Source organism: Alternaria metachromatica (genome assembly GCF_023757995.1).
Source record: "Alternaria metachromatica strain BMP 0045 chromosome Unknown scaffold_3, whole genome shotgun sequence".
NCBI classification, from domain to species: domain Eukaryota; kingdom Fungi; phylum Ascomycota; class Dothideomycetes; order Pleosporales; family Pleosporaceae; genus Alternaria; species Alternaria metachromatica.
Genome location: NW_026055494.1, coordinates 1,509,481 through 1,537,480, shown reverse-complemented (window position 1 = coordinate 1,537,480; position 28,000 = coordinate 1,509,481). Strand labels below are relative to the sequence as shown.

The 28,000-nt window shown below is 52.4% G+C and overlaps 10 protein-coding genes across 10 annotated transcripts; 5 read left to right on the top strand and 5 right to left on the bottom strand.

Moving 5' to 3' along the window:
- Positions 1 to 592: 592 nt before the first annotated feature.
- J4E83_002163 (uncharacterized protein) lies at positions 593 to 1,396 on the top strand (the record flags this gene model as incomplete). Its single annotated transcript, XM_049329113.1, has 1 exon — positions 593 to 1,396. The coding sequence occupies one exon, from the start codon at positions 593 to 595 to the stop codon at positions 1,394 to 1,396; it is 804 nt and encodes a 267-aa protein (XP_049192085.1).
- Positions 1,397 to 1,892: 496 nt separating this feature from the next.
- Positions 1,893 to 5,414, bottom strand: J4E83_002162 (uncharacterized protein; the record flags this gene model as incomplete). Its single annotated transcript, XM_049329112.1, has 3 exons — positions 1,893 to 3,470; positions 3,697 to 3,785; positions 3,986 to 5,414. The coding sequence occupies 3 exons, from the start codon at positions 5,412 to 5,414 to the stop codon at positions 1,893 to 1,895; spliced, it is 3,096 nt and encodes a 1,031-aa protein (XP_049192084.1).
- A 407-nt stretch (positions 5,415 to 5,821) lies between these two features.
- J4E83_002161 (uncharacterized protein) lies at positions 5,822 to 7,068 on the bottom strand (the record flags this gene model as incomplete). The annotated part of the gene is made up of 4 exons (XM_049329111.1): positions 5,822 to 6,247; positions 6,308 to 6,530; positions 6,583 to 6,758; positions 6,811 to 7,068. The coding sequence occupies 4 exons, from the start codon at positions 7,066 to 7,068 to the stop codon at positions 5,822 to 5,824; spliced, it is 1,083 nt and encodes a 360-aa protein (XP_049192083.1).
- A 1,130-nt stretch (positions 7,069 to 8,198) lies between these two features.
- Positions 8,199 to 9,764, top strand: J4E83_002160 (uncharacterized protein; the record flags this gene model as incomplete). The annotated part of the gene is made up of 1 exon (XM_049329110.1): positions 8,199 to 9,764. The coding sequence occupies one exon, from the start codon at positions 8,199 to 8,201 to the stop codon at positions 9,762 to 9,764; it is 1,566 nt and encodes a 521-aa protein (XP_049192082.1).
- A 1,035-nt stretch (positions 9,765 to 10,799) lies between these two features.
- On the top strand, positions 10,800 to 13,678 carry J4E83_002159 (uncharacterized protein; the record flags this gene model as incomplete). Its single annotated transcript, XM_049329109.1, has 3 exons — positions 10,800 to 10,959; positions 11,023 to 11,164; positions 11,257 to 13,678. 3 exons carry the CDS (start codon positions 10,800 to 10,802, stop codon positions 13,676 to 13,678), a joined length of 2,724 nt encoding a protein of 907 aa, XP_049192081.1.
- A 2-nt stretch (positions 13,679 to 13,680) lies between these two features.
- Positions 13,681 to 15,389, top strand: J4E83_002158 (uncharacterized protein; the record flags this gene model as incomplete). Its single annotated transcript, XM_049329108.1, has 3 exons — positions 13,681 to 13,687; positions 13,730 to 13,737; positions 14,010 to 15,389. The coding sequence occupies 3 exons, from the start codon at positions 13,681 to 13,683 to the stop codon at positions 15,387 to 15,389; spliced, it is 1,395 nt and encodes a 464-aa protein (XP_049192080.1).
- Positions 15,390 to 15,609: 220 nt separating this feature from the next.
- On the bottom strand, positions 15,610 to 16,455 carry J4E83_002157 (uncharacterized protein; the record flags this gene model as incomplete). The annotated part of the gene is made up of 4 exons (XM_049329107.1): positions 15,610 to 16,076; positions 16,138 to 16,207; positions 16,284 to 16,379; positions 16,435 to 16,455. 4 exons carry the CDS (start codon positions 16,453 to 16,455, stop codon positions 15,610 to 15,612), a joined length of 654 nt encoding a protein of 217 aa, XP_049192079.1.
- Positions 16,456 to 16,815: 360 nt separating this feature from the next.
- On the top strand, positions 16,816 to 22,842 carry J4E83_002156 (uncharacterized protein; the record flags this gene model as incomplete). The annotated part of the gene is made up of 2 exons (XM_049329106.1): positions 16,816 to 17,191; positions 17,243 to 22,842. The coding sequence occupies 2 exons, from the start codon at positions 16,816 to 16,818 to the stop codon at positions 22,840 to 22,842; spliced, it is 5,976 nt and encodes a 1,991-aa protein (XP_049192078.1).
- Positions 22,843 to 24,164: 1,322 nt separating this feature from the next.
- Positions 24,165 to 25,208, bottom strand: J4E83_002155 (uncharacterized protein; the record flags this gene model as incomplete). The annotated part of the gene is made up of 1 exon (XM_049329105.1): positions 24,165 to 25,208. The coding sequence occupies one exon, from the start codon at positions 25,206 to 25,208 to the stop codon at positions 24,165 to 24,167; it is 1,044 nt and encodes a 347-aa protein (XP_049192077.1).
- A 1,102-nt stretch (positions 25,209 to 26,310) lies between these two features.
- J4E83_002154 (uncharacterized protein) lies at positions 26,311 to 26,956 on the bottom strand (the record flags this gene model as incomplete). The annotated part of the gene is made up of 2 exons (XM_049329104.1): positions 26,311 to 26,840; positions 26,953 to 26,956. The coding sequence occupies 2 exons, from the start codon at positions 26,954 to 26,956 to the stop codon at positions 26,311 to 26,313; spliced, it is 534 nt and encodes a 177-aa protein (XP_049192076.1).
- Positions 26,957 to 28,000: the final 1,044 nt, after the last annotated feature.

Here is a 28,000-nt window from a genome sequence, read left to right as displayed (position 1 = left end):
ACCTTCTTGGGCCCCACAATTTCTTCCAGATTCAACAGCCACTGCAACAAGCCAGTCCCAGTCCTCCCAGATCAAAGCACTGCGGTCTCAAATGTCCTCTAATGGCGCAGCGACTAAGCGGCAGAATTCTCAGTTCTTCCCAATCTCCGCTTTTCTTGCCTGTCCCGATCTTTCAGGACGGTTTCCATCCAAGTCTAAATTTCTAGAATCAAAGGCTCCTGAAAAAGTTCCGCAACCCTCAGAGTCTTCAGTCCCTCCTCCTACATCCTCGTCCCACGCACAACACGCCGCAACAAAAGCAGCACATCGTGCACTCACTTCGAGGAGTCTACAGACCAAGCCTACCACATCCACTGACGAGTCAGATATCCAGCAAAAGGGACCACCTCTTCTCCCAACCGTGGCGAATACCCCTTGTACGCCCTGTCCTCTCAGTCTTGTCAACATGTCCTCCAACATGATTGAGCCAACCTTTGTATCCCCTTCTGGTGCATCTCAACCCACCGAACCCGAGACAGCGAATGGAAAAACTGGAACTCCATCCATTGCACATGGCCTTGGGCGGGAACCTCCATTTTTGGACGCTGAAAAGATGAACGTCAACCCGCGTTTTCACGGCTGTTGGCAACGCCGTTCAATACCACCTCCAGCAAAGGTTCGTCAGTCGGAAACGCTGATGAGCTCGGGTCATGCGCGTATCAGGCTGTCACCGCAAGAAGTGACTGTTCCAGCAAAGCCCTACGCGCGTTGCTATATTCCTCAGCAACCCGGTCGAAAGTCCAAGTTCTTCGCCGACGGCAAACTCATCGCGCGCGAGAGCACTTCCACAGCCCAGCAGCCCGTACTCGGAACCCCATCGTTTGGAACAAGCTCATCCACTTCTCCTGCTCCCGAAGGCTCTTCTCGTCCACCCTTTGGGGACCCGTTCAAAACGTCGGAGGCAGAACATCCGTGGAACGCTTATCAATGGTATACTGCGCTGTCGGACAAGCCTGCAGCATCTAGCGCGTTCTTCTCAGATATTTTCACATCGCCCAATACGCGGAATGATGAGGACAGCATCCCACAGCGCTCACCAAACCTCGACATCAGCCACGTGAACTCCAAACCATCCACGCAAGACAATCACAGGGCCACAATCTCCAAAGTGCTTGCACTCCTTGAAGCTGAACATAAAGAAAGCGTCTCCAAATCAGACACCGATGACTTCGACACTGTTAGTCTTCTTTCCGAGTACGATATCATCGATCCGGTAACTACGAAGTCCATGGCGGATTCCTGGGAGGAAGTACCTACACCACCCGAGACTACGGTTGATGTCGAACCCATTGACGACTCCGACTGCGACGATGAAGATGACGAGTATTACTCTGAGTCTTACTTCCAGTCTCACTAGGAGGAGACACCCGCCACACCTACCAGTGCTGCACGATGGACGAGTGATGGTGCCAGCACGAGCGCAGTGGAATGGCCTACTTTGCAAGAGGCGATGAAATTGCGACATACTGGAGTTGACGAGAATACGAGTCCGACGAAAGATGACGACGAGATTAAATATTGGGACGGTGTTACAGATTGGTTCATGTGAGGTCGCACGCTTTGTATAGAGAGTGCGTCTCGTTGATGTCGACTTCGAGAGTGTTGCGGCTATGATGGTGTTAGTTTGGGGTTCCGTGTGGGTCTGCTTGAATCGTGTTGTCTCTTTCTGTCTCTGAAATCCCTAGAACAATGGCAGTATACATTTGATCGTGCATCTGACGTCACTACTGTGAGCTGATACATTGCAATGGTATCTTGCCATGGTCTCGACACACGCATAGACCAAATGCTTTCTTTTATGTAATTGTCATTGGTATTATAGTATAATTATGACTAGAAAGACACTGAAGAATCTAAACATCTCTAAACACCTCTTTCTCAAAGTCCTTGCACAAATCATTGAATGGCAGCCATTCATCCTTGTCCGACTTTGCCCCGCCCTTCTCCGCGATTGGGCTCCACCACGCCTGCTCCACGCCCGCATCATCATGTACTACAGCAACGGGCGCGACCGGTCCCATGGCATTCGACTCGTACAACTTCCTAGTGTGATTGAAGTACCACATGCGATCCCAGACCGAAACGCGGAGGGACTTGAGCCCATCTCGATGCGCATTGTGGTGGATCAGGCCAGGAACGACACTCGTCCACATGTTGGTGTAGAGAGGAACATCGTTCCAAGACTTCTCGTCGGGAAACTTCGCATCTGGAGCGACGACTGCGGGGCGGAATGGTGGTTGCGACTCGGTAATGTCTTGGGCAAGGTCATGGACGCGTACTGGCGCGATGTTGAGTTCAGCAGACGCTTGCGCGATGGACTTAGGGTCGCCATGTGTGACCCATGCTGAGTCTTCTTCTGCGAAAACAGTCGGATGACCAAGCAGACTGGCATAATCCAGTCCGATGCCAAACTCATCTGGCTTGCTAGCCTTGTGCTCGCGCAAGTGCCGCTCGGACTGCGGGCTGAGGATGCTCTTTCTCCCCGTCAACCAATCCCCCGTCTTTTGGAAGAAAGACCTGTGCCGTTGTCTCATGACCTCGCGTTGAAATTCCTGGTCGCCGAAAATCTCACTGAAGATCTTCTGGTCGCTGCCAAAGTTGCGGTCTTTGTCTGCCTTCTCCATGGCGCGTTCGAAGAGCGCTTTCATCGCGCCCACGCGGCCCATGGCATCTCCGGAGTTGAGGTACCGTTGACGGAACTTGACGTATGGGTTCTTGTCCCAGCCGATATCGGTATCTGTCTGTGGTCCGTAGATGTCTCCAGGCAGCGAAGACTGCGGCACAGCATAACAAGGGGGATCCTCTGGTTTCCAGGGCCAACACCGCTTCTGTGCGGAGAAGACGATGTCCTGACTTATTCCCTCTGCAGCCGCGGCTCGCGAGCCCATGGTCTTCCGTATCCGCGCATTCGCCGCGTTGTTGATAGCGTGGAAGCGCGAGATCAACGCGCTGGGTCGCAGTTGAAACCAGATGTCGTATCCATCCACCAGCAATACCAAGTCGTCGTCGCGTTCCGGTCCAAGTTTACGCAGGTATTCGAGCACACCACTGATCTTGGCAATATGCGAACCTCCAGCCACTAGCGATTTATCGTCAAATGTGGCGCCCCAGTTGATCAGCGTAGGGGTAGGGTACCCAGCCACTGCAGCGCTGAGCATCGTCTTGCATAGATTGACATCTTTATGGTCCGCAGGGATGAGGACGTGGAGGATAGAGGAGTGTTTCGCCTTGTTTTTGCTGCCAGAAGAGAAAGCAGTAGGAACAAGATGGCGGTCACTGTTGACGGTAGTAATGAAGAGAATGACGAGTAGAAAAGATGCTGCGAAAAGTATCCAACGTCGGCGACTCCAGCCTGGTAGGCGTGCGACCGCGTCGTTGGAGAGTTGCTTGTACCCGCGCATCATCCAGAAAACCGTGCTGACACGGCGGAACTGTGAAGCTCACGTTGCGAGATGATGGTTGCGACAGCGCCGTAGTTGGCAGTGCACCTGCACCCGGCCGAGCGCATTATACATGCTGGTAATGAGCTGTCACCGATGGCAGTTCGCCTTCTTAGGATCTAAACTTACACTTGAGCTAGTCGGATATCCCAGCCGTGCGGCGTCAACTCCGGGAGGTGGCGGATGGGCGTACACTAGTGGGTCTACTTGCCGGCACCATCCGGAAGAGGTGTGCCGAGATGACACTAGTCTCTTTGATGGCTTGGACCATCTGCTCGGTAAACCGCCACGACAGGGGCGGCGTGGCTATGTGAACAGGAGCGAAATTAGGCAGTAAGATTTGTGCATTCCACTCCTGGTGCGAGTTCGATGAGAGACTTTACATGTGATCGTACAGTTTGGTGTGAAACACCATGTTGGTATTAAGATTTAGTAAATTCAACGCCTGATGCTTCGCGATCAATGGTATATAGTGTCCCAAAACGAGACTTTCTCTGCCTCTCCACTGTACAACGCAGGTTCATGCGACTCGCAAAGAGACTTCCACGAGAGCGATTCCCCCTGGTCACTCCAAGCCCCCGACTTCTCCTCTGGCTCGCCTACTTTACTGTCGTACGGCATGTTCTTGGTCCACCGAACTCCATTGATAGGATCTGACCCAATCTTCTCGTCGTTTACTTGAGATGCCGCGCGTTGAAGGCGCTCAGCCTCTCCAGAGTACCACATGCGGGGCCACCAAGTGTCTCGAAATGACTTGTCGCCTGTGAAGTGGAGCACTGGGAAAGGCTGGCCAGTAACTGTGTTGAAACCCAGAGACACATCTCGCCACGAAGTTTCCTTCAAGGCCGGATCATCTGATATGGCAGCAAATGGCTTCCTTGACTGCAGCACGTCCTCCTGTAGATCAATCCTGTACGGCTCCACGGATTTCGATGATGAAGGAAGCGAGGATCGGTTCGTCGCCATCCAAGCAATGTAGTTCCTATACCCCGCAGCTGTTTGGAATAGGCTCGATCGATAGTCCAGCCCAATGTGATATTCAGTCACTTCGCCTTCCTTGAGCGTTGGTAGGTCAATTTCTTGAACTCCTTCGGGCATCCCGTAGGGCTTATCTCCATGCGATAGTATGCGCGCATACTCTTGATCACCCCATACGTCTGCAAAGTACTTCTGATCGGAGTTGCGCAGCACGTCTTCGGGATTGTACGTCTGCTTGATCTTTTCTTGAGTTGCACGAAACATCTCGCGCATTTCGCCAGCGGGCCCGATGATGGTGCCTGAGTTCAGCCAGCGCGGTCTTGCGTGATTCATATCACCCCATCCATCAGTGTAAGGGCCAAAAGCGTCGGGGTGAAGAGGTGAGTCAGGAACGACCCAGCACGCTAAGCGAAGAATATCTTCTGGCCAGCATACTTTGTCAGGGCCGAAAAGGATGCTGTTGTAAATCTTGTGTTTCCGCACATGGCTTTTGCCGTACCGGTTGACCAGCCGATCATTGGCGGCAGCCGTTTCTTCGAAGTAACGCTTTAGCAAGACATCCGGACCGAGCTGGAACGTAACATCGAAGCCATCCACCAGTAAGACTATGTCTGTATCTTGTGCGGGGGACAGACTCTCGAGGTAGCGAAGAGGACCCGCGATTTTCGCAAGGTGAGTTTCTGCAGCGTTGAATGCGCCCGCTCCTGCCCAGTCGATGAGAACAGGAGGTGGGTACAAGAGCACCGACGCGGAGAGAAGAAGGCGGCACAAGTCGAGGCCACTACTCGTAGCTACAATGAGCAGGTGAAGACGCGATTCTTGGATATTCGCGGTGAGTGGATCTTGTACCGCGGCTTGCCGTATGGTGTCGAGGGAGTTGAGATGTAGTGCAGTCCAGAAAACTACCAGGGTCGCGAAAACCAGGGTTCCGAAGACGAGAGTCCTAGGACGAAGCATGGCGCAGGTGTATTGAGCCACAGCCGTCTGAAGGCGATTATGATATGATCAGTGGTAATAGAGCGCTAATTTTAGGCCAGCCATAGCCCAGCAAAACTCTCCTTTGGCATTGATACCGTGCAGCCCCGTGGTCAGGCAGACCTCGGGAGCGTGGCGTCACCCATGGCAATCTCGTATGGTGAGCTGCATGATTGGCATAAATGGCATGATTCCGAAAGAAGTTGATAGAGCGAGGCATACTACCAGGATATCGGGAAAGACGGATGCTAGTGTCTTACTCGGATCCAGGCTCCAAGCGATCGGTTGGACGCACGTCTGGGGTCACAGAAGAATCACATGTGCACGGACTCTGTTCTCGCTAGAGTAGCGCGTCACACTAAGAAAGCGCGACGCCATGTGTCATTCGCTCATCCACTTGCTCTCGCCTTTGACTTAAGCTCTATACTACTGTACCACGCTCCACCTGCCAGAGCGAGCAGGATGCCCGCGCCGTTCATCGGACTGACAGGCACGTCCCACAAGAAGGCTCCCAATACGATGGTCAGACATTGCTTGAGATTTGCACAGATGGTCAAGGTCAACGCGCCCGCCAGCTTGTTCGTCTCGAAAGACGCGACATTGAGGCCGAATGCGAGCAGGCCGTTGCCCGAGACTGTCAGAATCCTTTCCCTTGTAAAGTGTCCGACATTCACAAAAGCAAGAAATTCTGAGAATTCGCCAATGAGCACCGAGTACAGCAGAGATTGCACTGCGGCCAGGGGCCCCATGCGGAGGAGCAGCTCCAGAGCGGGTAGTCGCAGGCGCCCCGTCATCAAACGGTTGGTAACAACGGTCTATTTCGAGCTGTTAGCATCCTTCGCGAGAACGTGCATAATCCTTCGGGTATTACTTACCTTTATGGCAGCGAGGACCACACCGATGAGTGTCAGGGTGAATCCAATGGCGGTGAAGTAGTAGTCACCAAAGGTAGCCAGTCCGACGCCTAGCATTACCGGGACGATGGACAGATACGTGATCAGTGCATATCTTCGGGAGAAAATAACACGGTATATCAGAATGGTAAAGAGCGGGCATGTCGCTCGCATGATTTGATGGAAGGGAACAGAGACCATGGCTCTTTGCGAAGTTATTAGCGTACGAAGATGTATGTAAGGTAATGGAAACTTACAACGACAGATTTGACATTGCAATGTTCAGCGTGAACAAGAGAGAGAACATGAAATGGACCAGATGCTCGCGCGGCGTCAGCCTCGTTAGCTGGAAATGCCCGAACATCAAGAAGACTGAACTTCCAAGAGCAGCACTTCCGGTATGTACCGCTGTGAGAATCCACGGGAACGGAAACTGGGTATCTCGTTAGCTAAATCGACTCCTCGTATCTGCTCCTGCTACATACCGAACCCATAACAGCTTTGTTGTAAAATGTGAGACTCAAGTTCATTATAAAATAAGTCGCCAGGTATATGAACGTCTTCGTCCTATTGGCAGCTGGCTCTGTAGGACGCTGAGAAAGCACATGCTTTCCATCTTGTTGGCTTTCGAGGTCCAGTAGCGGTTCATTCTCCTTGATATCCAGTTCAACAGGATATTGCTCATCGGTTTCGGCCACTTGGTTGAGTACAGGCTCGGCCTGAGCCATTTCGAATTTCTCCATGATGTTGTCGTCTTTGTCGGTCGACGTGAGGAAGGAGTCGCGTGCTACCTCGCGATGAGGCGTTTCGACAGTCTAAGGGATGTTCAAATTCAGGTGGCTGAACCGGTATTTGATCCGACAAGTATTAGTTGAAAGAGATTATAGCGTCACTGTGGCTAGGGCCAACAAAGTCTCTTCGCGTCTAATCCTCAACCACGACCGGATAATGCTGCGGTTGGCCGACACCTTAGCTCCTTCGCATGCCTGTCTGCCCAGGACCCGCTGAGAACGGTGTGTGCCGTGTCACACGATGGATCCGGGTAAGGTGTGGCTGTCGGGGACCGGAGTTAACACTGCATCTCAAGCAAGGGCGAATAATGTGTAGCGGCTGCACGTGTGCGCTGGCCCGCTGAAACTGTGCTGACCATTGACTGCGCCATGAAGTCCAACTAAGCCATAGTTTGGGCACAGTGGCTTCATCCGCTGTAATCATGCGTTGCCGGGTTCCGATATTAGCAGAATAAGAACAGTCCCTATGGGTTAGTGTCCTATGACACTTGGCTTCTCTGCGCGTTCTCTGGGGCGGAGCGAAAAACTGCGTAACTCGGGGCGGAGCTTGGAGTCCTGCAACAGAACTAACTGAAAAGCTACGCGCATAGCCATAGTGGCCAAAATGCGAAATCGATGTCAAGCCTCGCCGAGTGGTGGAGTACTCGTGCTAAGGATTACATCACAAAGATAACATGCGACGTTACTAAGAAGGCCCCGGCTGGCTTGGCAGGCACCCCATCAATTGATCCTTGTGGCGTCCCCGGTACTTCCGTCACGCTAGCGCTCATCACCATCATGTCACCCAACCAAGCGTTTCCTAGCCGTCCGATACGTTCAGGTCCATCCTCGGCACCAGTAATTGCCAAAATGAGATCGTGTAAACGATAATAGAAGATGCCGATAGCCGTCCAGGCGACCATGAGTATCTTCGGCCGCTCGGTCCGTGACTATGGCTGGTTGATACTTCATCCAACATCTCGATACCCTTGTGTACCTATAGGTATCCGGCTCACTTCCACGAAGGCTTCTTTGTCCTTGTCCTGCTCAATTACCAGGCATCCTGTTATACACTCGTTTTTGCAAACCCTCACACACTCCTCATGTCTAGTCACACACGGCAAGATGCGCCCACCCCAGCGCCCTCATACCGCTCCACCCATGAGTCCAAATTGTTCGGACGCATAACCAAGATATGTTGTATCGGTGCAGGATACGTGGGAGGACCGACTTCGGCAGTCATGGCGAACGCCAACCCCGACATTCAGGTGACGGTGGTCGATTATGACAGCAAGCGCATTGCTGCATGGCAATCTGAAGATCTCCCCATCTACGAACCTGGCCTCATGGATGTGGTCAAGCCAGCCCGCGACGGCATCCCCAACAAGCGAACGCCAAACCTCTTTTTCTCCACAGATGTCGACCGCGGCATTGCCGAAGCCGAACTCATCCTGTTGAGCGTCAATACCCCCACCAAGACATTGGGTCAGGGTGCCGGACATGCCAGTGAGCTTTCCTATTTGGAGTCTGCTGTGCGAAAGATTGGTGCTGTTGCTACAGGCAACAAGATCATCGTAGAAAAGAGCACTGTGCCATGCCGGGCGGCAGATACGCTGCGAGATGTTCTGAGAGCAACGAGTAGACCTGGCGTCGAGTTTGAGATCCTATCAAACCCTGAGTTCTTGGCCGAGGGAACCGCTATCCAAAATCTCTCGAACCCTGATCGCGTTCTCATCGGCTCTCTTAAGACTCCTCAAGGGTTGGCGGCTGCACGAGCTCTTTCTCAAATCTACTCAGCTTGGGTCAGCCCAGATCGCATCATCACGATCAACTTGTTTAGCTCCGAGCTGGCCAAGCTAGCTGCAAATGCACTGCTCGCTCAGCGGATCAGCAGTGTCAATGCACTGGGTGCCATGTGCGAGGCAGTAGGCGCCGACATCGATGAGGTGTCCTATGCCGTTGGATTGGACAACCGCATTGGGTCTCGAATGCTCAAGGCATCGGTCGGCTTTGGTGGCTCCTGCTTCCGCAAAGACATCTTGTCTCTTGCATACATCGCAGAGTCCCTGAACCTGTTTGAGGTCGCCGCTTACTGGCGATCAGTAGTCGACATAAACGAGTACCAGAAGGACCGATTTACCCGCCGCATAGTGCGATGCCTGTACAATTCGCTTTCGAACAAGACGCTTGCTATTCTTGGCTTTGCATACAAGAAGGACACAGGAGACACTCGCGAGTCAGCAGCCATCACAGTCGTCAACAACCTACTTGCTGAAGGTGCCAACGTCAGGATCTACGACCCGCAAGTCAAGGAATCGCAAATACTGCACGACATCGAGAGCAGTAACCCGAGTCCGCAGAGCATCAAAGGCAGACTCACGGTCTGTTCCTCGACTTACGAAGCGTGTACCGACGCCGACGCCGTGGTCATATTGACGGAGTGGGACGAGTTCAGCAACAAGCAGCCTACGAGAAGCGGGCATGTTCGCGGCGACTCAGTACACAACGGTGATGTGGATACAACGCGCAAGGAGATATCATGGAAGCGCGTTTCGCAGGTCATGCGCCGTCCAATGTACGTCTTTGATGGACGTAACGTCGTCGATCCTGTGCCTCTCGAAGCTCTGGGTTTCCGGTACGAAGGTGTTGGTAAATCGAGGGGGTTGTAATCGGTCTAAATGTTTCAATGTCGAGATATCCAATTTGCTTATTTACTTAATGAGGTGTAGAGTTAGTACCCAGGTTCGGCGTTGGTCAACCGCTGTTGCAGCAATAGACGGTAGGATGGTAGCTCTACCTAGGTAGTAATCAGCTTGCTATTCCGATACAGATCCTTCAAGATGTTCTCTTTCACGTCGTTTCAGCTGATTGACTTCTTCGACCGCGGCAGTAGTTTGTCAGTGCTGCGAACGTCGTTGGTGATGGGGCAAGGTTGTACGCGTCAACTGGTGAGATGTTGCCCCACCTCGCATCCATCGTGTTTTAGGTTAGCGCCGTACCTGGACGCCTGGACGCGCGCGCCCCCGGGGCTGCGCCTGGCAGGCGCCTTCCAGCCCAACACGCTTCGCACTTCTCTAAGGGATCAATCCTGCCCATGGGCACTGTAGCACGACTATCGCAACATTCTGACTCTTGATATGCCAATATCAACTCAACAAAAATTTGGGCATGCTCACTTTCAAGAGGGCTGCTGCCTAAGGGCGCGTGAATTGATCGCACGGGTTTCTTCGCGCGTATGCTGTACGCGCCTTCAGCGAATGACTTTCTAGCAACCCATGTCGATGCATCACAAGTCGTCGCAGCCTTGCTGTGCCGCGCTCATGCGTAAATCAAGGTCTCTCTGGATGCCCCGCGGTGGATTCCTCGTCGCTGGGTGTTCCTTGCCCGTAGCTTCTTTGCCTTCAGTCAGCCCTCCCGTCCTCCCCGTCATGGAAGCCTTTGGCGTCGCTGCAAACATCATCTCGATCATTCACATCACAACAGAAGTTGTCAAGCGGCTTAACGATTTCAGAGCGACAACCGAGGGTCTGCCAAGGGCATTGAAGTCACTCAGCGTCGAGCTTCCAACGCTGATAAATTCTTTAAGGCGCATTCGGCAGGCTATTGACGATGGTAGGGTTTCTCAAGAAAGCCAGGAAGCGTTGGAACCACTTATCAAAGACTTCGAACTTCAAATTCAGGCTCTGTCGGATATCATATTCAAGATGCGCCCGCGGGTCAACTCAAATGCGTCTCGCAATCTCAAAGCCGTTACAAGCTTTCGTTATGACAGCGAAGTGAAGCACATAGAAGGTGTAATCAGAGGCTATGTATCGACATTGACATTGGAGTCTGCTATCGCAGCTGATAACAGAGGTGGCACAGGTATGTTGGCGTCGCCCATGATAGAACGTGGGCTTCATCGATCTAACAAACAACAACTTGCAGTTTCACAGCCACTTCTGACGCCGAGATTCATCTGTCCTTTTGGCAAGGATGTCGACTTCATCGAGAGATCTGTGCTTGCTGATCTCCTTGTTTTGAGGGGACCTGGATCGCGACATGCGCTTGTGGGAGCAGGCGGCATCGGGTACGTACACAACCACCCGGCTGAACTATCTACAGCCTTCGCATTCCCCGTTGCCCAGCACGGCAATTTGCAGCAGCTAAAATTGAGAACAGAAAGTCACAGATTGCAATTGAGTACGGTTACAGAGTCCAACGAGACTTTCCAAACACATGGGTTTTCTGGATCGATGCGGAGAATATTACGAAGATGGAAGAGAGCTATCGTGAGATTGCCAGAATTTTGCGCATCAATGGCGCAAGCGACAAGGACGCGGATGTCTTTGGTCTCGTCTACGATTGGCTGCGCAACGAAGCGAATGCAACATGGTTGATGATCATCGACAACGCGGACGACAAGGACGTCTTCAACCGTCTACCGCCGAAATACAAGGGATCCGACCAGTCCAAAGAGATACGAGAATTCATACCGCAATCTTCAAATGGCTCAGTCCTAGTCACGTCGAGAAGCCGAGACGCTGCTTTTCAGATCACCTGCAATTACAAAAACATAAAGCATGTGGAGCCAATGAGTGAAGCAGAGGCAATCGCGCTCCTACAAACGCATCTAGAAGATAGCCACGAAGATGAGGACAAGAGACTACTTGTTGAGACTGTCGACTACATCCCGCTCGCAATTACTCATGCGGCAGCTTATATCAGCAGACGGTCCTTACCAATACGCGACTATTTACAAGAGCTTAGCACGAAGGATGAGGAAGATTCAAACGCCTTAGAAGAGGATATTCCACAGCTACGTCGTAAGGCAGGGCGTTCCAACTCAATCGTCAAGACATGGAGAATCACATTCGAGTACGTCCGCAAGACCATGCCTTCGGCCTCTAGGCTCTTGTCGCTGATGTGTCTCTTTGATCGACAGGACATTCCGGAGGCGCTTCTCCAGGGGCAATACAGCGAAGTGATACTTTCGTCACGGAACATCCGCAAATCATGGTGGAAGCGACGGCCTCATACGCGCCGAAAGAAAATAGAGCAACAGTCGTTGTCTTGTCCTAAGAGCCTCCCTCGTGACTTTGAGGACGACTGGCTCGCTCTCAGGGATTTTAGCCTGATCAAGATGAACAGGGACAGGAGGCATTTCTCTATGCATCCGCTGGTGCAATTCACGACTAAAAGGTGGCTCGTTCAACATGATGAGCTCGATATCTGGAGTCAACACTTCATACGTATCCTCGATGATAGATTTCACGACTCAGATGACGGTGACTTCAAGAGATGCGAGCCTCTGATCGCACATGCATATGCTGCCATTCCGTACCGGCCATCGAATGCTGCCATACATCCCTTACGTGCATGGGCATCGCTTACCAGGAAGATTGCGCGTTACTACGACCAAAGAACCGGGCTTGAGATAGCGCAAGATCTTTACCGCGTTGCGGCTGAGGCTTTCGAAACTACAGGAGGTAAAAAGACACCCGAAGCACTCAAATGCCGTAAACTGCAAGCACTCCTACTTTTCCAGACAGACAGAAATGCGGAATCGGAAATTCTGTATCGCCATATCTTACGCTTGCAGCAGAAAGCTCTCGGCCATGGACATCTCGATACACTGGATACCATGGATCGCATAGGCGATGTATTATCCTTTCAACGCCGTCGTTCAGAAGCCGAAGCAATCCAAATGCAATCGCTCGAAGTCAGAGTCCGCAATTTTGGTCTTGCGCATCCCAGCACGCAAGAATCCCTTACCAAGCGCGGCTATTTTCTTCTAGCAGGAAGTCGCTATAATGAAGCCTACGTCACCTGGAAACAAGCCTCTGAAGCACGAAATGTAGCACGCGATACTAGCTGGGTCAAGGAATTGGATCTAATCGGGTTGAGATTGCAATTAGATGGTCGATCCGCCGACGCGGAGTATTATCTAAGAGAGTCGCTTTCAGAGAAAGAGCGTATGTTTGGCGAGGACAATGACTCCACAGTGCCCGAAGCTGCTGCAACACTGGCACGCATCTTACTTTCTCAAGAAAAGTACATCGAAGCAGAGGCCCTGCTACGTCGTGCACTTTCTTGGTACGATTCCAGCGAGTTTTACGATAATCCAGAGCGCTTCCAGACGATGAGTGACCTCGCCCATACAATCGCACATACGGACAAACTTGAAGAAGCAAAAGAACTGGCCATAGTTTGCCTTTCATGGCGAACTGAGAGCTTCGGCTCACATGGTCGCGAAACTCTGGAGATCATGTGGATACTAGCCGGAGTACTAGAGAAACAGGGGAGCTTTGTGCGGGCTTTGCAGAAGTATCGTGATACGTATGAAGGTGCGAGACAGACGCTGGGAGAAGCGCATGCGGATACAAAAGACTACAAGCGTGATTACGAGAAACTTGAGCAGGCTATGTATCAGAAGAGCTCGGCGATATCAGACGAGAACTGGGATGCAGCGACGATAAACTCTGCATTCGATCTCAGTAACGAGAATACAGGTGCAGGGGCTCAGGAACCAGGTGCTATGCTCTTCGACGTGACCGAATCTGAGAAAAAAGGATATGATGGCACTGTCATAGCAGCTCGATAACCATGGAGAGTATGCATATGCGGAATCAGCATCTCAACGAGTGCTCTATAGAAATCGGAGTGAATAGCAGAGTGAATGCTCAGTTGTTGTTATTACAAAATGTCCGCGCTGCGTCATTCACTGAGCTTTGCGACCCACCCCGTTGACATAATCCCACACTCACGCGCACTTCGCTATACAACATTGAAAATTCATGTCCTGCAGTCCGTATCCTTCTGACTGCGTGATACGAGCACGAGATCTTCAACATCGTCTCTTCCATTCTGCCGCTCCAAACCGCAATCGCATTTTCGCAACAGCGCTTCTCCACCCACTAGTATCACGCGACTAGAACATGGCCTTGCCTACACCGAAAATCGTACCCAAGGCCTCTGCGCTCTTCTTGCCGTACGAGATCGAACTCTACCAACGCTGGCGCAAGTCCGCCCTTGGTATCGCTGCTGAGAACGACGATGACGTCCTCCTGCCCACCGCGTTTGAGTACATGGACTTCCTGGAGTGGCGCGCCAGACAGTGCTCGAAACTCGATGGGACTCAAGAAGCGGAGAGCAAGTCGCCAGATCCAGCGTTTTCGGGATATGTATTGGCGGAGCGATGTGGACACCCTCTACATCCTGGAGATCCACGTCCAGATGCTCTAAGACAACCGAAGGACGATGCAGAGGAAGAAAACGAGGAAGAAGGCGAGGAACAGGATACGATTGCTTGGTGTTCGATGTGTCTTTTGCAGATCCATCTCAAGCTGCTTGCCGAGCTATGGGATAAGTGGTTGAACTCCGGCGGCCCGTGGCGTGTCTTACGTCCCGGCTCCACAGCGGAAGGCTGGCAGATTGCCAAGCGAGCATACTATATGCGGAAGACCAACCTAGTCAACGATGTCGATAACTTGGAGGATGTCGCGCGATTGGAAGATACCTGGGAGGCTGCGCATCCCGCTGCGGACGTGGAGGTCGTTCGTGCGTACAGCGCCAAGACGGCAGTGGATGTGTATGCGAAGGGTGTTCAGTTTCCTGCACGCGTAGCAGGACCGGATGAAGTAGCTCCCCGAACACCAACAGGCAAGGAACGAAAAAAGCGCCTCTCGTACTCACCAGACACACCGGAGGATACTCGTCATCGCTCTAGTGCCGCTTTCGCTCGACGCTGCCTTGCCTACGACCCTGAGTCACCCCATCGATGTCCTGAAGAGGATGGATGGGCTGAGACATCGTTCAAGAACAGCTGGGAGTACAATGTACGGCAATGTCGCACCCTGCTATGCAACAAATCGCCCAATGAACCCGATGTCACTTACCGCGAACTCGCCGACGAAGCTTCAAAAGATACCCTCATCAACGGCATCGAAGAGTGGCTCGGCAAGATGCAAGATGATTGGAAGCAGCCCTGGGTTGACATTTTGCTGGCTACAACCGAAATGTTTCTTGTCTGGCAAGATCCGCGTCACGACGATGATGCTGACACGGATTTCAACAACTGGGACAGGACTGAGACACTCGTGGGCACCAACCTAGAAGCTTATGCGCGGCAAATTGGCGATATCGACGAGGAGGATGAGACCGAGCTGGTACAAGCAGAGGTGACAGAGGACTTCTTCGACCAGGATTCCGTTGCGTCTGACTCCGACTCCGACTCAGATGAAGACGAAGACGAGCTCCCTGATCCGATGGATCTAGAAGAGGACGAGGAAGTAGCCATCAGTGTAGATGAATAGGAAACGCCAGCTCGGCTACACAGCGCAGACGCTGGAGCAGAATCTTTACCACCTTGCTTATCCAGTCAACATGGAAACTCAGAGCAAAATGACAAGTAAGGAAATTATGAGACAATCAGCCTTGATATGTGGTAATAGGTATGCAAGACTACTTGTCTCGAACACAAGTCAGGTATCAACGCCCAATAAAATGATGAATTCGCCAAAACGTGCCCAGACTTTACATGACAATACAGCAAGAGTTTTGCTTCTTAGCCTGTGACTGTGTTAGCATGACCGAGCTTTCAGTTGCCAGCTCTTGAACACTCACCTGTGTGTAGAACATCTTGCTCGATGCACTCAGCTCATCACTTTTCTGAACCAGGTTGTCAATCTTCTCTCCTCGCTCCAACACACTCTCGATGGTCTTGTGTAGCACAATCTTGGTCTCGTCCAACTCTTTTTGGATCTTCATTATGCTGTCGGCCTGTTGTGGGTCTTGGTACTTGACGATGTAGTCTTTGAGCTCGGGGTAAGACATGTTGGCCGATTCGGTCGCGTTGGCAAAAGCGGAGCGCGGGTATTTGGAGAGGAACTCGTCGCAAACTTTGGAGAGAAGCTGGTGGGCTACGAGGGAGGGGTATTCGTGGTCGGTGATCATGAGGCCGCATACGCCTTCGGAACGACCGTAAGCGTGGAATGTGTAATCTGGACGCGCTCGATTAGCATGTGTCTGCGCATGAAGCGGCTATGCTGACGAAGGACGTACCTGACTCCTCGACATCCTGTCTTTGCCCTGGTAGTGTCCTAGAAGCGACTGTCTTTGCTGTGAACGACATCTGGCCTGCTATCAGCGTGTGTCCCTCGGTCCGTGTGACCTGCCACAACTCTGGCTGTGCGGTGAAGGTGACGTACGAACTCTCCGACGCTTCCCCGTGTGAAGCGGCCGAAGCTGGACAGATCGCGCTCGGCGCAAAGTTCGATCGCGGGTTTGGTCTCATTCTTGAGGATCTGTACATGGTTAGTACTCATCCGAGACTGGAAGCGGCGGTGAATGGGCTCCTACACCAATATAGAGGACCTTCATATTGGCGGCGGGTTTATTTTATTCGTGAGGAAGGTGAGTGGTGAGACTGGTAGGGCAAGGTTGTGTAGCTTGTATGCGCGTGGTAGGGTCGTGGAGAAAGGAAGCCTGGAGTCGTGGCCCGAGATAGCACTCCTGGCGCCAGCATGCGTCTCATGGTCGGCGGAACCAGCATGTGGCGCGCTGATTATGTCATGCCGCTAATGCGCGGGGGCGGGGCAGGTCCAGCCGAATCCAGGACACTCACCCATCATCGATTCTGCCAAGCCTGACGCAGAGGCAATCACGCTTTCCATCGTGAAGAGCGCTCCACCGAGCGCACCTGGATCATATCGACCGCTAACGTTCGGACAAGCTGTAATAATGTCGCCCGCCGTCGAGGACGCCCAGGCGCAATGGCTCGAGCAGCTCGATGCCATGCGCAAAGCCATCGCTGAACTCAATCTCCCTGCCGATACTGAGAAGGCGCCAGCCTACGGAGATGACCTCGATTTCGATGATGATGACTTCTCTGGAACCGTCAGCGGCGAAGATATCTGGGACATCATCAGCGACGAGTATGAAGAAGAGTTCAGCAGTGATCACCTCGACCAATTTCCCGATGGCCAAGTTGGTGGCGAGGCTTACAGCCAGCAATGGCTCGCAGAGAAATGCTCTTCAGTAGCCCAAAGTGGTTCCGGTCTGGATTCTGGAGCGTTGAAGGAGCAGATCACCGCGATCCTGTCAAGTGACAGCAATGGTGAGGCTTCATGCCAATACTCGATTACTGCAGCATACTAACTATGAATAGACGAAGAGCTACAGATGATGCTCGCAGACATTATTGGCTACGGAGAGTTGGACCTTGTGGCCGAGCTCATATCGCATCGCAAGGACATCATGCGATCCTTGCATAACCCTACTCCCGCTCAAAGCAATGGTGCCATGGGCCGTTTACAGACCCGAGCCGAACGCGAAGAAGCGTTGCGCCGGGCGGATTGGGAGCACAAGACTGCCGCGTTGGCATCTTCTATGGACCGAACAGGTCCCCAGTATCCTCACGTTTATCGGACTCACGAAGCCGGCAACAAGCTCTCGGCTTATGGCAAGAAGTACGCGCTACCTCCAGATACTGAGCATCGCGACAACAACCTGTATGAAGAATACGAAATCCCCGCAGTTCCGGTAGGTACTGTCGGCGTCGGCCGAAGGCTTCTCGAGATCCAGGAACTGGACGGCCTCTGTCAGCGTACCTTCAAAGGCTACAAATCCCTTAATCGCATGCAGAGTCTGGTGTACCCAGTCGCCTACAAAACCAGTGAGAATATGCTGATCTGCGCACCTACTGGTGCTGGTAAAACAGATGCTGCCATGCTCACCATTCTCAACACCGTGGCTAAGAATGTTGTGCCGAACCCGATCGACGAGCCTGAGGCGACCGACTTTACAGTCATGATGGAAGACTTCAAGATCATCTATGTCGCACCCATGAAGGCGCTCGCTGCTGAGGTCACAGACAAGCTTGGAAAGCGCCTAGCGTGGTTGGGTATCAAGGCTCGCGAACTGACTGGTGATATGCACCTTACCAAAGCCGAAATTCTGGACACCCAGATCATAGTTACCACGCCAGAAAAGTGGGACGTGGTGACGAGAAAAAGCACTGGAGACACCGAGCTGGTACAGAAAGTACGTCTGCTCATCATCGATGAGGTTCACATGCTCCACGACGAGCGCGGCGCTGTATTGGAAAGCTTGGTAGCGCGTACTCAGCGACAAGTGGAGAGTACACAATCACTCATCCGGATTGTCGGTCTCTCTGCGACCTTACCCAACTATGTCGACGTAGCCGACTTTCTCCGAGTCAACAAGATGGCCGGTCTGTTCTACTTTGACGCTTCATTCCGTCCTGTACCTTTGGAGCAGCACTTCATCGGCGCCAAGGGCAAGCCAGGCACAGCGAAGTCACGTGAGAACGTGGAGAGAGTGGCCTATGATAAGGTCGTTGAAATGCTCAAACGGGGCCACCAGATCATGGTCTTTGTGCATTCGAGGAAAGACACCGTCAAAACAGCCAGGCGATTATACGACATGGCTATGGAAGAACAGTGCACCGATCTATTCGATCCGCAGGACCATCCTCGTTACGAAAATGCTGTACGCGATATGAAGCAGTCAAAGGGCCGAGAATTACGCGAGCTACTTGGAAAGGGCATGGGTACTCACCATGCTGGTATGCCTCGTTCTGACAGAAACCTGATCGAGCGCCTTTTCGCTGAGGGCGTTCTAAGAGTGCTCTGCTGTACAGCGACATTGGCTTGGGGTGTCAATTTACCCGCGGCAGCTGTCCTCATCAAGGGCACCCAAGTTTACAACGCACAAGAAGGTAAGTTCACCGACTTGGGCATCTTGGATGTTCTGCAAATTTTTGGTCGTGCCGGTCGACCCCAATTCCAGGATACAGGTATCGGCTTCATTTGTACGACACACGACAGGCTAGATCACTACATGCGCGCCGTAACTGAGCAACAGCCTATCGAATCCAGATTTTCCGCAAAGCTCATAGACAATCTCAATGCCGAGATATCGCTTGGTACAGTGACTACTGTCTCTGAAGCTGTGACTTGGCTCGGTTATTCTTACCTCTTTGTACGGATGCAGAAGAGCCCGCTGATGTATGGCATTGAATGGAATGAGATACGCGACGACCCACAGCTTGTCGGGAGACGTCGAAAGCTTATCATCGATGCCGCACGAATCTTGCAGAGAAGTCAAATGATCATCTTCAACGAGACCACAGAAGACCTGCGAGCGAAAGATGTCGGGCGTATTGCGAGCCAGTACTACGTCCAGCAATCAAGTATAGAAATCTTCAACACAATGATGCGACCTCGTAGCACAGACGCGGATGCTCTGGCTATGGTCAGCATGAGTGGCGAGTTCGACCAGGTACAATCACGCGAATCCGAGGAGAAGGAGCTTTCAGCCCTCAAAGAAGAAGGGCATGTGATCACACAAGTCAAGGATGGGTATGCTACTTCGCATGGAAAGACAAACTATCTTCTCCAAGCTCACATCTCGCGAGCACGACTGGAAGATTTCACCCTGGTTTCAGACACGAACTATGTGACCCAGAATGCAGCACGTATCGCGCGTGCGCTATTCATGATTGCGCTTAATAGGCGCTGGGGTTACCAGTGTCAGGTACTGCTAAGTCTTTGCCAATCTATCGAACATCGATGCTGGTCTTTCCAGCACCCACTGCATCAATATGAGTTGCCGCAGCCAGTCTTGCGCGCGCTCGATCACAAATATCCGTCGATACAAACCCTGCGCGAAATGGATGCAACGGAGATCGGAGACCTAGTACATAACAAGAAGATGGGTGGCGTCATCTCAAAGCTCATGAACAACTTCCCAACCTTGAGCATTGAATCTGAGATCGCTCCGCTCAACAGAGATGTGCTCCGCATCCAGCTGTTCCTCACGCCCGACTTTGTCTGGAACGATCGTCACCATGGTACTTCCGAATCATTCTGGATCTGGGTCGAGAACTCGGAAACATCTGAGATTTACCATCACGAGTTTTTCATCCTGTCACGCCGAAAGCTCTACGATGATCACGAACTGAACTTCACGATCCCACTTTCTGATCCTTTGCCTACGCAAGTATATGTTCGCGCCTTATCTGATCGATGGTTAGGCGCCGAGACTGTCCATCCCATATCCTTCCAACATCTCATTCGGCCGGACACAGAGAGTGTCTATACCGATCTGTTGAATCTTCAGCCTTTGCCGATCGCTGCTTTGAAGAACCCACTGTTGGAGGAAGTATACGCGCAGCGCTTCCAGTACTTCAACCCTATGCAATCGCAGATCTTCCATTGCCTATACCATACACCTGCCAATGTCTTGCTTGGATCGCCGACAGGTAGTGGCAAGACTGTTGCTGCGGAGCTCGCAATGTGGTGGGCGTTCCGTGAGAAGCCCGGCTCGAAGGTCGTATACATCGCCCCTATGAAAGCACTTGTTCGCGAGCGAGTTCAGGATTGGGGCAAGCGTTTAGCTGGGCCAATGGGCCTCAAGCTTGTTGAGTTGACTGGTGACAACACTCCGGACACACGCACAATTCGGGATGCCGATATTATCATTACAACGCCTGAGAAATGGGATGGTATCAGTCGTAGCTGGCAGACTCGTGGATACGTTCGGCAAGTCAGTCTAGTCATCATCGACGAAATTCATCTACTGGGCGGTGACCGTGGGCCAATTCTGGAGATCATTGTCTCTCGTATGAACTATATCGCATCACAGAAGAAAGACGGGTCAATCCGTCTTCTTGGCATGTCCACTGCTTGCGCTAATGCGTCCGATCTTGGAAACTGGCTTGGTGTCAAAGAAGGCTTGTTTAACTTCCGCCACTCTGTGCGTCCGGTACCGCTGGAAATCTTCATCGATGGCTTCCCGGAACAGCGAGGCTTTTGCCCGCTCATGCAATCGATGAACCGACCTACTTTCCTGGCAATCAAAGCTCACTCACCGGAAAAGCCAGTTATCGTCTTCGTAGCCTCCCGTAGACAGACTCGTTTGACGGCTCGCGATTTAATCAACTTTTGCGGCATGGAAGATAACCCAAGACGCTTCCTTCACATGTCTGAAGACGACTTGGCACTCAATCTCGACCGAGTAAAGGATGACTCATTACGCGAGGCACTGAGCTTTGGTATAGGCCTGCATCACGCCGGTCTTGTCGAGACTGATCGATCGCTCTCAGAAGAACTCTTCGCGAACAACAAGATTCAAATCCTAGTCGCCACTAGTACACTTGCATGGGGCGTGAACTTGCCAGCCCATCTTGTCGTAGTCAAGGGTACGCAGTTCTTCGATGCCAAAACAGAAGGGTACAAAGATATGGATCTCACGGATGTGCTGCAAATGCTGGGTCGTGCCGGACGTCCTCAGTTCGATGACTCTGGTATTGCGCGTATATTTACGCAAGACGCCAAGAAAGAGTTCTACAAGCATTTCCTGCATACTGGATTTCCCGTCGAATCGTCTCTGCACAAGGTGCTGGACAACCATTTGGGCGCCGAAATCTCTGCAGGTACTATTGCTACAAAACAAGACGCGCTCGATTACCTGACCTGGACTTTCTTCTTCCGCCGGTTGCATAAGAACCCGTCATTCTACGGATTAGAGATTTCAGCAGAGGAGCACAACACGATTGCCGCGCAGTCCTTGGCCAACGACTATATGGTCGAGCTGGTGGAGACCTCCCTCAGTGAACTGGACGAGTCCTCTTGCGCTATTGTCGAGCCTACAGGCGAAGTTGACCCAACACCACTCGGCAAGATTATGAGTTACTACTACCTCAGCCACAAAACGATTCGCTACCTTGTGAAGAATGTCAAGCGCGACGCAACCTTCGCCGACGCTCTATCATGGATCTCTCACGCCACCGAATACGACGAGCTGCCTGTTCGCCATAACGAAGACCTCATCAACGCCGAGCTTTCGAAAGCCCTTCCTATTTCCGCGGACGACTTCGGCCTACCCCTGTGGGACCCTCACGTCAAGTCATTCCTACTTCTACAGGCGCACTTCTCGCGGATCGACCTGCCAATATCCGATTATGTCGGTGATCTAAACAGTGTGTTGGATCAGAGTATCCGTATTGTACAGGCATCGATTGACGTACTCACTGAACTGGGTTACCTCTCTTCATGCGAGACAATGATCACGATCCTCCAAGCTATCAAGTCAGCGCGCTGGCCAAATGACGGGCCGTTATCGATATTCCCAGGCGTGGAAGTTGAGAGTGAAAAGAAACGTCTCGAGCACCCTAAGGCCAGTCCGAAAAATCTCATTGAGACAACTACCGCATCGCCCGCGGTGCTTGAACGTGCAGCCAAGTTCGCTGGAGTCACACCTACTGGAATTAAGCGTTTCATCGAGCCAGTCTCTCGTTTGCCCGTACTGAAGCTCGACCTGGGCAACGTCAACGCGCTCGCCTTGGATTTCAAGATCTCACGCCAGAACCCGGCTAGAATGCAACAAGGCGGTATACGCATCTTCGCACCACGCTACCCCAAGCCGCAGACGGAAGGCTTCTTCGCTATTGTCTCGTACTCTAGTACTGACGAGATCATCGCTCTGAAGCGCATCAACTGGCCCGACCCCAGTAAGAATGGCAATCGCGGACGGGGTGGACGCGGCGGAAATGCATCTGGGGGCGCACAGTCGAGATTGCAGGCTTCAGCCAAGGTGTCATTGCCGCCTGAGGCACAGGGCAAGAAGGTCGACATCAGCGTGCTCAGTGATTCGTACCCCGGTATGAAATGGAAAATTGGGGGTATTGATGTACCTGAGGCGCCTATTGTGGACGCTTATGGAAAGGGGAAAGAAAAGGCGTAGTGTTGTAGGTCGCCCGCCAGGCCATGACAATTCAAAGTTCAAGTATATACAATTATGACGCCTGGATATAACAGTTGATATGATTCATAATAATAGTCACTGCACTGTCTCGTCGTCCTCCCTTTTCTGCCTGTCCCTTTCCTCCCTCTCTCTTTCCTCTCTCTCCCTTTCCTCCCTTTCCCTTGCCTCCCTCTCCATCCGATCAAGATCACTTTTATAGTCCACAACATCAACATGCTCCTCTCCCAACAAACGCCTCCCTTCTTCGTACGCCTCCTTATACAAACGCATCGCATCTGCTCTTCTCCCGGCCTTTTCCACTGCAAATCCCAACGTCCACACACTCTCCACCGTCTCCTGATGTGTCCTGTCTAGATGCGTTTCCCTCGCTTCCAACGTCCTTGTTGCCACTTCCTCCGCTTCTTGTACAGCAGCAGGCGTGGCTTGACAAGCTAGACAAAATGCAAACTCGTTGGATATCTGCAACATCTCGGTACGACCCCCAGGGAGAAAGCGTGTGTATCCGTCCAGTGCTCGCCGGAAAGACGTTTCTGCGTCTTTATACTTGTGTTGAGCGACCAGCGCTCTCGCGATCCTGACAAGGGTATCGCACACCTTAATATCGTCGTGGGAGAGTGTGCTTTCTTTGTAGGTGAGCGCTTCGTTGAGGCGCTTCAAAGCTTCCTCAGGTCGGTCAAGCGTGTGAAGCTTTAGACCGAGAAGTTCAAGGTTATGGCACCACTCGGCATCATAGACGTTGGAAGGTGTATTACGATGCCTGAAGGCGCCTTTCCATGCTGTGTAGGCTGATTCGTAGTAACCTTCAGAGTGGAAAACGTATCCAAGTGCATCGGCGTGCTCTTGAATTGAGGCTGAGCTGAAGAAGCTAGGAAGCCAGTTCCAGGACATGGTATCTTTTGGCAATGATGCGCGAAGGGCAGCGCCACGATGAAGGGATGCGTGGGAATGGCTTGCAATGATGCTTTGAGGATGAAGAAAAAAGAGTCATAGAAATGGATCAGGCGTGTCAGAATAATGAATTATTGTCATTGACGATAGATGAGTGTCTTTCCGATTACTCACATGTGTGCTATCAAGTCCGCTGCTTCTCTTCACGTCCGCGCCGCGCGACATCTGCCAGCCTTTGTTGGAGACCTGTTTGTATGCTTTGCCTCTCTATCCTCCTCCCCAGACACAGTCCTTCGTGCCTCTACTTCTTATCTTGGGTATATGTACATGATTCGTAGCGATCGCTTCGTGTGAGGCTGTCTTTGGGTGGCCGCGTAGCGATGAGTGTATGAGGTAGATCGCTGTGGATCAGCTCAGTCGTCGCCAAAGACGATGAAGCTCGCTTCTTCCTCAATCTCGAAGTATGCGCAGTCACTGTCACTGAATTCGCTTTCGCAGTCAGAGTTGTCCTCGTCAGAGTCAACATCTTCCCAGTCACTGTCTCCATCATCCTCCTCGATCTCGCAGGTTGAGTCAAGGACGGCATGTGACTCCTCCGCCTCAGACCGCGAAGTAATGTTGCTTGACTCGTCTGTTGAGCCGACATGATGTATCTTTCCGTGAGAGTAGTCTTCCGAATCCTCTGAGACATCATCTTCTTGTTCCCCTTCCTCAACAACTGTGTGTTTCCCAGGCTCGTAACGCAGCGATCGCCTATGGAAGTACGGATTGGGTCGTCCGGGCTCAAAATCGGTGTCCGGAGCAAAGACAACTGCAGTCTGTTTGTTCGATCGAGGTCGCTTTTCTAAGCAACCCGTAGTCTCTGACCAGTATAGCTCCACGGCCTTCGCTGCGGTTCGCACGTCTTCGTGCGCGACCTCTGGATGCTGCGCAGACCATGAAGCTTCTTCTTCGGCCATGAGCTCAAGTCTCGATAGCTCCTTAAGTGTGCCGATCTTCCCCTTGCACCAGGCGCTGTAAACGGTGTGTTGGTGTTCTGAGCTGGTGAGTGTACAAGATGGCGCGCAACCGCCTGCGCTTTCGAGAGCCTCTGACAATACATTCATGTATCTGATGTGCAGGTCGATGATACAGACGGGACATCGTGATTGTAGCTGGCCGGCTGCTACAGGGTGCATAGGATGCTGACATATCGATGCGACTGGCGATTCGAAGGAGGATGACGTCTCCGCAGAACGTCCGTGGGTAATGTGACCGGAGATGTCGTCAAATGGGTCTGAGAAGTATCCAGAGTCTTGTCGTTTCAACCACTGGTGGAAGTCTTCGTATTCGCGTGCTGTGGGGATGTAGCCTTGCTCAGCTGGCCTAGTATTCGTGTGCAGACATTGCCATCGCTTATACTGTTTCAGCTCGCGGGGCGGCATGATGACGCTCGCGGGTATCTTGGTGCAAGCCATGATGGCGTCGTGGATTGCGTGGTAAGGGCAGGTCCGTGACCTGCAGGTAGAGAGCAGGACTTGTGGTGTCGTAGACGTGTCGCGGGGCGATGGAGATTGAGTGCTGTTGCTGTGTATGCTAGGAGTGTTCACAGTCTCGTCCGACAGATGTAGTGCGTGTCCAGGTGGTCCCTGAGGAAAGTCACGGGTGCAGCACTACCACGGTTGAGCGGTTCGTTTGCGGGGAATGTGACCGCTGGTACCAGGGAAACTCTCGGTTGCGCAGATGTCTTTTGGGCGAGCCTCTGTTCGTTCACTGCTGCAAGCACGGTCGTGATGTTTGTGCGCGCGCTGTGAAGGGTGGAGGCGAAGATTGTTTCGGATCGGTTGGACGTCCTTTGTCACAAGTCGCAACTTGTGAGCGCGACTGTCGCTGCGTTTCCGCTTGAAACGCTCCCTCAAATTCTGACGTCTACGCCAGGAGGCTATAGGTGTATAGAGATGTTCGGAGTGGCAGTGTCGCGCTCAGACGCGGTGACCAGTGCGGACGTCGTCGCCCAACTTCGCGATCTTGGGGAGATTGGAGTACCAGAAAAAAGCCATGATTCTCGGGCAGATATAATCCATTCCTGTCGCTTTGCTGGGTGGAGTGGAAATTTCGCGATGTGTCGCGCGGGGGTTGCCGTCGACTTGGGCCGGCGTCGGGTGCGGATGTGGGGGAGGGCGGCTGCTGTGAAGAAGAAGGCGGGGCAGACGCGTCTGCTATGGATGACTTGTGAGGCGGCTCTCTGCTGGGCTTCACTGTCGATCGCGAGTAATATCGCGTCTTCAGTGTGGGTAGGGGCGTAGGGGCGTGTGGGTGTGAAAGGGTCAGCTTTCGTGGGCTGGGCTCGACACTATCGAATGGACGGTGCGGGCGTTTCGTCATGACCCCCTGACTCATTTGGTTCGCGCTAGTGCAGATTAGCGCATCATCCTGTCGCTGAGCTCCTCAGCCACACATACGCCACACCACCTCAGACTCACGAATAGCTTCATCACCAGACAAGACATAACTACCTAGGTATGGGATTCGCATACAAAACTACTGCAACAACGCCTATGGTATCAAATATTCCTAGGTCTAACTCAGCGGCCTCGCAGCCCTCGCTATGAAGCACTGAATCTGGCCCACCTCCTCGCTTGGTAGCTCAATCTCGAAGTTTCCCTGCAGCACCTCAAAGCGGAAACCGACCAACCCAGCCTCCCGCATCATCGATGCCATGTCACTTTCCTTCTGTTGCGTATGTTTCGCTTTGCCTGTCTCTTGCACAGCTTCGCTTACAACGTAGCTGTACAGATCCTGAACGAGAAGGACACCTCCGGGCTTCAGCCTCTGCCCTAAGATCCAGAGAGCGTCCTTTGCAGAGGGAAAATGGTGCAAAGCTGCGCCGACTGTGATGAGGTCGAAATTGCTATACTCTTCGCTGTCGAGCGAAGAAGGCTCGGTCGGGTCTGACAGCAAGTTGCCGACCGTGCCTGCAATATTTTCGCGTCCAAGGCCGAATGTGTCTATGTTGTTGATATACTTCTCAATCATGGTACGAGATACATCAACTGCGTGTATGGAAGATACGTATGGTCCGAATATCTGATTTACAATCAGCGAGGGACCTGCGTATTGTACGCAAGTGTACGAACTTTGCTCTGCAGGGAGGTACGAAGTCAGTATATGTCTCACATGCACTTCGTACAGCTAGAACTTACCATGAACCCGGGCCCGCACGCATAGTCCAGCATGTGCACTGCCTTGCCCGTTTCTGTGCCACCCGGAGGCTTAGCCCAGTCGATGCCTACTAAAGCGATCCTATCGACAAGTACACGAGCAATCTGTTGACGGCTGGCCTTGTTTATTGGGCGCTCTTCAAACCAGTCTGACACCTGCCTGACACGCTTTTAGCTGATGCATTACTGCAGCGTCTGCGGATGGTACAACTCACCCTGTGTCTTTCTCGTGGTGTGGAGCTGACATATTGCTCAAAGGTCTCGCGTCACAACGTGATGCTGCGCCTTGCTGTGTGCTCTGCGAAGCGTACTTATACAGGTCATATTCCACTGATTGCTCCATGAGGACCCCATTGGATTTGCACTGGTTTGCAATAAGTCTCCGGCTTCATAGTCGTCGGCGACTTTCAGAAGCACGCTCGGATACATGATGCCCTTAATGAGGCTACAGAAAAACATCCGGATAGAGACACAGCGTAATGTTGGAGCCTCGCTCCTCCTGTAACTGCTCTTATGTCCCACATTTCTTATTGTATCCGCTTTGGTGCGCAAATAATGTCGTACGTTGCTGATAGCATCCAAGTTGACAGGGTGAGCATCGCCAGGTCGGCTCTCCACCAGACGATCAAATCACACATGTTGTGCACCAACCGGTGAGCCAGGTCTACCATTGAGTCACCACACCTCGTGGTACTCAAACCTACCACGATGAGCTCAGCCCGAAATATGGTTCGAACGCGCAGTGCGGACTTTCCGAACAGCCGCAACGTTGTGTATCTGGGTACGTACACCTACCCAACCAGTCACAGCGGCCTTCATATTAGTAATTGGGCCTTCGCATATTGGCTTCCTCGGTGAGATTCATAGCGTCGCACATCGGTTGAGTGCATACTCCTCTACCCACTGCTACAATGCGACACCAGGTTATGGAGGTTGAGTTGCGGGGTTGCCGGACGCTCCCGCACGACGCTGCAATCTAGAGGAAGACCTCGCCGTCTGACCCACCACACCTGTATAACGAACGTACGATTTTGTCTCCTCCAGCTGAC